Source organism: Danio aesculapii, chromosome 18, assembly GCF_903798145.1.
Source record: "Danio aesculapii chromosome 18, fDanAes4.1, whole genome shotgun sequence".
Taxonomy (NCBI): domain Eukaryota; kingdom Metazoa; phylum Chordata; class Actinopteri; order Cypriniformes; family Danionidae; genus Danio; species Danio aesculapii.
The window spans coordinates 2,605,757-2,618,170 of record NC_079452.1 but is presented as its reverse complement, the minus strand read 5'-3'; the positions used below and the strand labels follow the sequence as shown (position 1 = coordinate 2,618,170).

Below are 12,414 nucleotides of genomic sequence, written 5' to 3'. Positions count from 1 at the left end.
TAATATATACCAAAATATCTTAATATATATTAAATTATCTTCAGGTGCCTTTTTTGCTTTGTCTGCAGATGTAAATTACTGCCAATATGACTAATAACACAATACAACTGATATATTTACTAAACATAATTCTTGAAAAACAAACAAATTGATCTATAATTATCTCAGAAATCAACATGCACAGAGAAAATTCTGCAATTTTCTGCAACATTACAGTGTCAAATTGAGTTCATGTTAACACTATAACAATGTAAAACTATTTATTTTGCATTTCTCTTCCCATTATGGCATTTTTAGTGTTTCTCTCTGGATGTAAAAGGATGATGTAGCACTTTGGTGCAAATATGGCCACTAATAATCCAAAACTGGAAGCCAGGATGGCAAAAATTTCTACAGCAACTGCATATTTTCCTGGGGAACTCACATATGCTGGAACAAATGCAATCCACACAGCACAGAAAATCAACATGCTAAAAGTGATGAACTTTGCTTCATTAAAATTATCTGGGAGATTTCTGGCCATGAAGGCTAACAAGAAGCTTATTGCTGCCAACAGTCCAATGTATCCCAGCAGCAGAGAAAAACCAGCCACTGAGCCAATGGCACATTCATAGACTATTTTAGAGCGAATATATTGGTTGTTTTTATGGGGTGTTGGAGAGGCGGTTAATAGCCATACTACACATATAACAACCTGGAGGGCCGTGAGGAACAGAACTGTGCATCTTTGTTGAGCTGCTCCAAACCATTTCATTGCTCCTTTGCCTTCTGGTCGAGATGCCTTGAACACAGCTATTACTACCATAGTCTTGACCAGAATGCTAGAGATGCACAGGACAAAGCTTATGCCAAACACAGCATGTCTTAACTGACATGTCCACAACTGTGGTCTACCAATAAACAGCAACACACAAAGGAAGCACATTTTTAGTGACAACAGAAGCAGGAAGCTGAGCTCTGAATTGTTGGCACGTACTATAGGAGTGTTACGATGTAAAGCAAAGATGAGCATCACAAGAGCACAGAAGCAGGTACCAATCAGGGAAGCAATGGTCAGAGAGATGCCCAGAGGATCCTCATAAGACAGAAACTCTACTTCTTTTGGTATACACTGATCCTTCTCTGGATTGGACCAGAACTCATCCGGACATACTGTGCACTCAATAGCACCTTCGAGTTAAAAAAAAAACCAGACAAATTTTATAAAGAAAGGAAATTACTTTTAAATTCTGTGTAATTTTGTCAAAAATAATCTCCTTACCTGTTGCATTAGAAATCTCTCCATCTCCACATGGCAAGCAGTCAAAACAGCAAACAGGAAGACCCTTTCTCCTTGCTTGTCTGGTGCCTGGAGGGCAGCTCTCACTGCACACAGACTGTGGAGGCTGAAAGAGACATCTGTGATCATCTCTTTTACATTATAATAATAAGCTTGACCTTGTAATAAATTTGTTCTGACTTATATTATCATTTTTTTAGATTTTAATTTAGATTATATCTCAAAATGACATCAACGTGTAACTATTATTACTTTTCTTGTCTCAAAATTCCAGTATAGTGAATCATCATCCAATGTAAGCACCATCTCCATTGCTGCTCCTTTGTTTACTACCCCAACTGCGTGTAGCCTTATTGATCCATCAGAGCTTGGGTGCCAGTTCAGCACATCATAAATAGGCAAAGCATCTCCATTTTTATCAAATGACACTTGATCCCCAAAGCCTGTGGTAAAGTTTACATTTTGGAGGTAGTGAACCAGCTGTTTTTAGAAAAGACAAATGTCAAAATGTTTATTTGAAATTTTATATATATATATATATATATATATAGAGAGAGAGAGAGAGAGAGAGAGAGAGAGAGAGGGAGAGAGAGATTTTTTTTTCAGTGCGTTTAAATGACTTTATTATGCTTACCTGCCAGGGTTTCAGATTTGTTGTTTCAGCACAGCTGTTCCCATTGAATGGTCCTCTACCCTCCTCACACTGCATTAGGTCATGAAGTACATGTGCCAGGGCATAAACTGCTTTATAGACATTATAAGCTGCTCTTAGCCCTGAAACATCAGTATATGGTGTGTTTGTGGTGCTCAAATCCTCCTGTCCTGTACAAATCTTTTTTACTTGCTCTCCAAATGTCTCTTTACCCCCCTTTTCAAAACTACACCCAAAAATATTTTCCCAAAAAATCCTTATTATACTATTTCTTTGATCATTACTGGGAATGAGACGTAGCAGAAAGTCATGAAGGCCCTGGATTTCTCCTCGCCTGATAGCTATGCCCAGTGTGCCCCCTAGGATTGGCAGGAAACGTGGAGTGTGGTATACTGGAGAGGTGGTCCAAGCTTCACTTGCAATCCACTGCCTTCCTGTCATGTTCTGTAACACCACCTCCTCCATCAAAGGTATCAGAAAGGATGAAGTGGAAAAAACAACTACCACTCTAGCTGTAGAGGCCTGAATGATGGCTGTTATACGTTGAATATCTCTGTGGTTGTTGTCATGGGGAAGAATTGTAGAAAAAGCAACACAATATCCAAACAGCAACATTTCCTGCTGGAAGGACTGAGCAGCGTAGATGCCGTAATCATCATCACTGTAAATGAGACCAACCCAAGTCCATCCAAAATATCTCAAAATCTGAATCATTGCTCGCACCTGAAAAGCATCACTGGGATTGTTCTGAAGAAAGATGGATACTTTTTCCTGTCACTCAAACAAGAGCAGGTGGCATAGTGACTAACCTAATAAGATAGAAAATGTGAAAAAAAATATGAGTAACATATAACATGATCATTGCATCAGTATATATAATTTAAAAACACAAAATTTTACTTTAATGCATTTTGCATATTTCACCCAACTTACAATAGGTACCCGAAACAGCCCCAGAATATTGGAAATTGCAATGGAGGGAGTTGAACTTGGATCTCCTACAATTCCAATCACTGGAGGAGGGCCAGTGCAGTTTAAGTTTGAGAAGGACTCTTCTGTCCCACTAGCCAGGGATATGGCTGCTCGGAATGCTATTCCTAGTCTCACACAGTTGTCATAAAGGTGGTAACCAAGAGTGATATTTGGCAGCAGATTTGGATTCCTATTAATCTCATCTACTGCAAAAGCCATTGTCTGTGCCTGCTGGAAGATTTCTATATTAAATCTTTTAAAAGAAGATAAATGAAATAAAATAATATTAATAAATCAAGTAAATTAAAATAAATATCACATGATGATATATCATCGTCAAGATAATAATGAGATTCATTAAAATAAATCAATATAAGCATTAATATATAGAAACAAACATCACTTTCAGACTCCTATTGTGAATGTTTGGATACATTTCTTGATCACTTATAAAATACTTTATTTATATATATATATATATATATATATATATATATATATATATATATATATATATATATATATATATATATTATATATAAATTCCCCCAGACTCACTTTTCACAATATGGTGGTGCTGGCTCTGTTTGAAAACTCAGCTCTGGGAACACTGTGAAAAAGTGAACATGAAACAGACCTCCAAGTATAAAATCTCCATCCTGGTACATTCCTTCCAACTTGAATCGTCCCTGAAGCTGACAGGAACCTGATCTAATGACTGATTCTGCACAGACACAGTGAAACAACAGTAAAATGGACCACATCTCTCTTTCTCTTTGTATTTCTTACCTACTCATGCACTCTACTAACTAATTTATGATTAAGGTTGTGTGGGCTGTTACAATAAAAAAAAAAAAACGATGATGCTAAGAGGCCAACCTTGGTTATCAGGACGTCATCTTCCCATCCCTCCCGTACAGACAATATTATTGAAGGAATTAGGTAATGATTTTCAGCCAATTTCTTGGAGCCCATTATCATGTCTCCTTTGTCTGACGTATTCAGTTCAGGTCATGTACTGACTAAGGAAACCACAAATGCAAAATTGTGATAATGTGAAATTTCTTATACCAATGATCCATTGTATCTATACTGTTCATGCTTAAGCCTTTTTTTTCTACAGGATGTTTTCTAGATGTCACATTTTACAATACGATTCTATTAGTTAATGGTAGTTAATGCATTTAATAACAAACTCTGGATGAACAATACCTGTATAGCATTTATTATCATTAGTTAAGCCTTTAACTACCCCACCAAAATAAAAAAATTAAATCTTTGCATTGCATTTCTTAACTCCTGATGTCACTAGTTAACACATATTTTAACACATCCCATAATTTCTTAAATACCAACCTCTACCAAATGGTTGATATGTCGGTTTATGGTAAAAGTACTGGGTTTAATATATTTACTATGAAAAATCTGAAAATATTTGTAAGGCCAATTTATAAAAAAAAAAAATCTAAAAAAAAAAATAAATTGAATACTAATCATCTTTATTTTTTGAAGTATGCCATGAAATTTATCAGATTCCCATTTAACATGATTCCTTGTTTTTTTTTTTTTTTTTTTACAATAAAACCAAAATCAAGTGTAGTAGTGCAACAGGATTTATTTATTTATTTTTGTGAACCAACAATGCTGTGTAAGCCATTATTTAAAACAGTTATTCTTTAAACTACTTTAACAGTCATTATTTAAAACAGTAAGAACATGGTCAATCATTTGGTAGAGGGACAGTCAAAGGGTTTTTAATGTTAGTTAAATTCACATTCACAAAGTTTATTAACTTTAGCTAATCTACTGTCAGTTAACAAAACTAACACTGTATTTTCATTAACTAGTGTTAATGAGCATGAATAAATATTGTAATAAATTGTTTTAGTAAAAACAATAGCTAACCTCAACTAATGTGACTTTAATGTTACCAATTAAATACACCTGACCCAGCAAATCCAAGTATTTAGCAGCTGATCACATGGCACATTAAGCATTGGGGCTGTTTCTTAAATAAACAAATTTTAATATGCATTTCAGGAAATAAACACCCTTAATGTGTTTATGCCTTTATACAGATTTTCATGGTAACGTTTACTTTCATTGTCAATAACAAATAAGTTATATCTCTGAACTCTAGTAATAATCTAATAATATAAATTTAAAAAATAACTTAAAATGCTGCGCTTCCCACCTCCTTTATTTAGCTGCAATGACTTCTTGGACTTCTCAAGTGAGTTTTGCGCTCACGTCTGCATCAATGCTGTCTTGAGTTGTGAAACTGAACTTTGGCAGTTAATGATAACGTTACACAAGAACACAAAGATTGCTAAGGAACGCATATTGAGAAACAACCAAGGTGTCTTGGTTCTGTACAGACCAATAAAAATCTGTCTTGAAGCAGTGCACGCCAGAGAAAAGTTTTGTATAAGTTAAAACAGTCCTGGGGCACATATGTTACATGTAGCATAAAAGTACCGCAACAGCAATCTGAAGGCAGCCAGTGCCATCTCTTTATACAAAGGAACACAATGCAAAGTCTAACATCGGACAACAATCACTGCATTGAAGGTTCCCTGTTAAGAAAATCTGGGTACACCTAGACATAGTCGAATAATAAGATATCAGTATGTGGAAATGGCCATACTGTGAGCCTCAGACATGACTGTTTCCTTCACAAGTGTAAAACCCTGGTGGACAAAAGGGCAATCAGAACACAAAGCAGACTGTTACAAGACTCATGGTCTATGCCCTCATCATTTGCATGTACTTTAAATTGTTCATCCAGACTTGATGAGAAGCTGGTTCATCAGGAGGACACAGATGTATATGTAGCTCTGGTATCATTAATATGCATGCCTCAGGCTGCATTTGATAGGCCACAATGTTTCCTAGTAAAACAACAATGATCATTTTCCTCCTCAGTTATTTCTACATTTATATATAACTTATCATGTATGTGGGATGTTTATTGTGGAAACAGGTTTCTTTACTTGTATGTGGGACTTTAGTGACTTTAATGGCTGACTTTAGTCAAGGCACACCTAACTCAGATGCAGGTGTATCATACACAGGTGTATCAAATTGATTTGGGCCATATCATACACCTAGCTCAATAAGGCGCAAGGCATGTATGGCATAATTTGTTGCTATTATCACACCAGTGCAACTGTTATTTTCACATTTTGCACCACGTTGTTTAAACAGCAAATCTATTTGTGGCACTTTGTGGACACATAGGCGTGCTGGTGTGTTAAGGCGCATTGTTGGCATGTCAATATATTGAGCAACCATGCCATTAGCCAACTAAAAGCTGGTCTAAAGTCAGTGAAACTTTTGCATACGGATGAACGTGTAAACAGGGGTAGTTCCAAATGCAGCTTTATTTAAGAATGGTCTGATAGACAATGGTCAACAACCAGCATATGCAGTGTAAAAAAAAATCTAGAATCTTAATCCAAAAACAGCACAGGTCGGGACAGGTGGCAAGGAATCAGAAATAGTCCAGAAAACAGGAAAAAAGAAGGAACAAGGATAAACACTTGCCTAATTAATGCAACAATTAACATTACTCAGCAAAGTGTGTGTGAAACTAAGGTGCATATACAGTATACAGTCCATGTAATCTTTAGTTGTGGAGGACCTGGAGCGTGGGCCCGGGGCGTATGAACCTGCAGAGGACACAGAGCATAAAGCTGCGAGGACCTGGGGCATGAAGCTGCAGAGGACACAGAGCATGGAGCTGCAGAAGACCCGGAGCATATTGTTGCGGAGGGACCAGAGCATGGAGTTACAGAGGACCTGTTGCATGGAGTTGAGGAGGACCTAGAGCATGGAGCAACAGAGGGCCTGCAGCATTGAGCAATGGAGGGCCTGGAGCATAGAGCTGCGGAGGGCATGGAACCGTAGGTCTGGCGGCTCTGCTTCAGCAGGCACTGGTGGGTCAGATAACCCCAGTGGGTCAGCAGGGACTGGTGGTTCAGACAACCCCAGTGGGTCAGGAGGTTTAGGTTCAGGAGCCACTGGCGGTTCAGACAACCCCAGTGGGTCAGGCACTTGTGGTTTAGACAACAACCAAAGTGTATCAGGAGGCACTGGTGGTTCAGACAGCTGCATCTATGGCTCTTGTAGCTGTGGTAGGGGCAGTGACAACTCTTGGAGTTCAGGCAACACTGAGAGGTCACACAGCTCTGGCGGCACAGGATAGTCACATGGCTCTGGCGTCACTGGGAATTCACATGGTCTGGTGCTCACTATTCAGGGAATTTGGGAGAACCTGGCACCCAACATTTGGTTAATTCAATAGGATCTGGCACCCCTGGAGGATCTAGAAGCTCTGGTGGTGGCAACAGCTTTGGTAACTCAGGTGGTGGTAGTCATTCTAGTTGTTCGGGTGATGGCATTTCAGGCACAGGAACCATGACAGGAACTATGGCAGGGCGAACAAGAACAGGAAACCATCGTCTGAGCCAATGGTAGATTGACTATTATAGGAGCTGGTGCATGAGCTGCAGCCCCTTTTTGAACTGGTCTACTAGAGGCAGCCATCTTGTGCCTTGACCTGAAGAGCTAGCGGCAGCACTGTTGCGCTTGGAAGGGTTGGCAGTGGCCATTTTGTGCAGTGACTGTATGGTGGTGGAATGAGCAACAAGACCCATTACCAGCGGCTCTTGCTGTAATTTGCTCCCCCTCAAAATACATTTAGGATTTTCTTCCTCCACCTACGCCAACAGTGAAAGGGGAGCCTACAGTGAGCAGGGAAAAGTTCATAAGCTGACATAGCAACCCAGAGCACCAAAATGGGTGAGAGTGGTTTCAGTTGTTAGTTCAGTCTTTAACAAAAAAAAGTCTATTAACCCAAAATCCGGATATTTACAATGGTTGGAAATGTCCAAAATGTCTTTATTATTGAGTATTCTGTTGCATAGGGATAAACATGTAAACAGTGGTCATGTTCCATGCACAGTTTTATTTGAAAATGGTCAACGGTCGAAAACCAGCATATACAGTGTAAAAGACAATCCAAAAGTGTAATCCAAAAACAGGCTAATGGTCTAGACAGGCAGCAAGGAATAAAAATGTTGTTATGAATACAACAACAAAGAATACTTAGCAAAGTGTGTGTGAAACTAAGGGGCACGTATAGTTATTGTAATCAGTCTATGATGAGCATCCAGCTGTGTGTGTGCAATCAGGGAGAGAACTGGAACTGGTGTGTGTGTGAGGTGCATGATGGGATCTGTGGTTCATTTCAGTGGCAGAATTGTAGTTCTCCAACAATCTGCAGCTGCCAGGTTGCTGTTGATCAAAACAGGCACAGAGTTTTTGTAATTTAAAGAGTGCATTAGTTATGCGCCTATGCGGGCCAAAAATGCTGACACATTGCTTAATACACACAGGACGTACAGCAATTTCTTTAAGGATTAAATAAATACAAAAATTTTGTTTTTTACAAAAATAAATAAATACTACCTCCAAGTCTTCAGGTGACTTTTTTCAGTTTATTCATGACAATTTGCATTTGTATAATGTTATTATTATTAGTAGTAGTATTTATTTTTTATATATTGATGTTTGTTTTATTAAAAACAAGTATAGATTTGTCCACCTGTTGGGTTTTGGAGACGTATGCATCACCATTTTGGGTATATAATAATATGTATGTTTGGATAAATGTGTTTTTTTTTTACCACACTTTATTATTTTTGTTCATTCATTTGATTGCTGAGCATCCAACTGTTTTCTCGCTATTGAAGCGTTCAGTTTTTCCACTTAAAAATCCGCCATGTAAATAGCAAATGCGCCATGACACGATGCAACAGAGAAGGAAATTACAGATGAGACTCTTGATTGGTTTAATGCTTGTTATGCTTAAAATACACCCATAACTCATTAAGAGAATGAGCCACAACCCTTTTAGAGCATGCGCCAGGGTGCAGACTGAATTTTTCCATCCTTAAAATAGCATAAGTGTATTCGGACACACCCTTTATGATTTTGCGCCATGCACTTTGATAACCATGGATAAGCATGGATAACCTTAAATGTTCCGAATGCAGCGATGGTACGGGGCATGGCCCCGCCCTTCATTGCAATCGCTTATTGGAGGACAGTGCCATTGAGATGGACCAAACCAGATCGCTTAAAAACTTACTGCAACAGTAAAATTTAGATTTTTGCATTAGCTCGCTCCTGCTCTCTGCCACCTTGCTCGGACACCACACCGCCATGCGATTGGGTCATCATGAACTTTCTATGCAACCTCTTAAAGTTAACCGTCTTATAGGGACCATCAAATCCGCAAGAACTTTAGCAAACTGACTGTCAGCAGAGTCCGTTACCCCGGTAACCCAGGACAACCTCCACTCATGAGCAAGTGAATCTCAAGGAGTCACCAACCAATCAAAAGTGTCCTTTTTTCCCTGAGGCAAGCCTGGCGAGGGAAGCTCAAGACTTCAGCTAAAGCACAAGTACCACAAACAAATGTTGTATCTTGCTGATCTAGTCCAAATTGATCTTAAGCAGTTAAAGATAAGCCAAATCTCTGCTTTTGTGGTTTCTCAGGTGTGATTCTAAGATTCAGTAATAAGTACTAGAATTAATCTGGGACGGGTGTCAAGTCATTTTGCATCCTCTGAACTGCCTCTGTGTGTATCTGTGAATGTGTGTGTGCATTTGTTTGTTTATGATGTAGTTAGTTGTATGTATGTAGCTTAATAAATCGTTGTAAGAACTGTGTTCGTGTTTATGTGCTTCTAAGTCATTGCCTCGAGCTGTAGATTTTGTTACCTTGCTAAAATTTAACCCAATAACTATGTTATTATCGTTGGCTACGGAAATGATATAAACAAGATTGGTAAAATACGATGTCTTCTATTTGCTCGATAAATGGTTGATGAACTGTTGTGTTTTTAATTTGATTCAGTCTGACTCAAATCCCTGATCAATCTTTTAAATGTAGATTGATCCCCTACATGAATCGAGAAAAGATCACAATCTCGATTTGACCCTACACACGACCTTATTTTAGCTTTTTCTACGATTGAGCCAATTATATTTTCAAGGTCAGGAGAGAAGCAAGACAGTGGCACAAATCTTCACAGCAACATTGACACCTTCAAATGGCGTTAAAAGTGTCACATACTGTATTTATAAGGTATAATCCAACCAAAACCGTCAGTTCTGTCTTCATGTAATGATGAATTTGTGGCCGCGAAATCACACGTGAGCTGACCGCCTGCTGTTTGTTTACTTCCGAGAACCAGTGTTGCCAGACGTAGCTGACTGTTTCCAGCCTAAAACCAGCTGAAAACTAAAAAGCACTGCCCAACAATCTGTAGTCTCGTTGAGAGATCACAACTGTTGTAAGCGTTTGTATGTGGAGAACGGGGGCTATGGAACCTGTTTGGGGATCATATCAGGTTTATAAGTGAGGCTGGCGGGCATACCATTACAAAATCGCCCAATTTCACACAACCCACCAATGTCATTTTTTACCCACAAAAATAAATTCAAAACTGCCCAATCTGGCAACATTGCTGAGATTGCACACGTGCCCGTCTTTAGTGAAAAAAAAGCTGCATAGGCTGTGGATAACAGGTAATGAAGTTGTAAATAACGTTCAGTTTGTTGCACAGAGCAATGGTTTGAGGGCCGTGCGGGAGGATTGATTTGCATGTATGTGTTTTTTTTCTCACAGTGACGGCAGCCATGACCCGCACTCGGAAGTGAAAGTGAAACCTGTGCCCACATCATCTAATTGTACCAGTGAAAACAAATGGTCTAATAATGTTGTCAATAACAGATGACAAGCACATGTCTTAAACAATAAATCAACTTCAGAATTATGAATAGTTGTATTCTGATTTCATAATTTTACTGTGAATTAACAAACAGGACATATTAAAAGTCTGTTCAAGTCCAACATAATGACTATACAAAATTTAGCATTTTAAGCAACAGTATACCTACACACAGGCCTAATATTATTATTTTATAATAATATAACTCCTATTATGTTTTACCATGTTTGAGAATTAACAATAATAATAGGCTAATCATATTAACCTTTATTTTACATTGACAGAATCGTGAGAAAGAATCGTGATCTTGATTTTAAGCTAAAAAAAAATTGTGATTCACATTTTGCCAGATTCGTGCAGCCCTATACATGATGTTGACAAAGATGATAGAATCTCACAAATATACCAATGTGCGAGATGATGAACAGTGGTTGGAAGAAAATGATATAGCAAAATATAACAAACTAGGTCTTTATAATGTAGTACAAATCGATGCTTTTCTTGATGAAACTAAGAGGAGACCTGTTGAAGTTGGTGACTTTTTTCCAGATTTAGATAACTTTGTAGCTTCTGTCATGTGGGCAAGTAACGCAAGTAATTATAGGCAAGTGTAGTAATAGGCAACCCTTTAATGAGAACTTGCAGTTGCTGTATCGTTCATCAAAAAACTACTTCAGCTGCCACTCAGTTAAATTCACAATTTAGTGAGCAGTGCTTATTGGTAGAAACAAAAATAACTCTCACAAAATATAAATTTAGACATTTAAAAGTTCCTTATTGTAATGTATAATTGTTACAGACTTGTAGTACTTGCTGCGTTTTACTGTTTATAATTATGAATGTTATGGAGACAAACATGCTGCTGTTGTCCGTGGATTTTTATGGGTAATATTCTATTCTAGTTGGAACTCTCATTTTCTTGTCATGGTGCGTGGGTCAAATGTTGATTAAAACATTTGACACTGTGGACACTATACAACAGTAGGAAAACAGTAGAATAGTAGATCGTAGAATTGCTATTTCCTTGATCCACAGCCAGGGTTTACCTAACAGGTTTCCAAACCATGAAGCATTATCTTCAGTCATCTGGTGCAATTTTACTGAAAGATAATTCAAGATCAAGTATGTCTTTTGTTATGTCCCTTTATTTAATAATACTGCTCTTTTTATTTTTGGGAAGTGTTCTGTGTCTCTCCGCAGAAAGCAGCTGCTTGTTCCTTTGTTTGGTCCTGCCCCTGCTCCAATTGATGCCACACCCTGTATAGTCAGCTGACTCCTGGCTGCCTATAAATTCTTCCTCTGTCACTTCCTGTTTAGCTGTTTGAGCTCGCTTGTGGTTGGTAGAGGTGTGTTTACGATTATAGAAAGAAATTGTGTGTTTGTTAGTTAGATTTGTTAAATTGAAATTTGTCTAAGTATCTGAGGAAAATCTGTCTAAGTATTTAGTGCATTAGTTCTTACTTTGTTGACATTGAAAATCTGACCTCTGCCTGTTAAGTGACTACTCTGCTGTTTTGCCCCTTTTGGATTTGTTTGCTGATTGTAAATATTTGTACATAGTAAGTAGGGAGCTTGACGCCATTTTCTTTTATACCTTCTTTAATTGATTGTTTTTGTGGACAAGGGAGTAAGGTAAGAAAGTGTATTTTATTTTGTTTGAACTTTATTTTGTTCAAGTTCGGTGTTGTATCCATTAATCCGGTGCACCA

The 12,414-nt window shown here is 38.0% G+C and overlaps 1 protein-coding gene across 1 annotated transcript; it reads right to left on the bottom strand.

Annotated features, from left to right (window-relative positions):
- Window positions 1-256: 256 nt before the first annotated feature.
- LOC130245827 (extracellular calcium-sensing receptor-like) lies at window positions 257-3,571 on the bottom strand. The gene is given in 7 exon segments (XM_056478601.1): window positions 257-1,170; window positions 1,262-1,376; window positions 1,532-1,759; window positions 1,914-2,674; window positions 2,677-2,740; window positions 2,865-3,156; window positions 3,462-3,571. Coding segments are annotated over 7 exon segments (2,484 nt in total).
- Window positions 3,572-12,414: the final 8,843 nt, after the last annotated feature.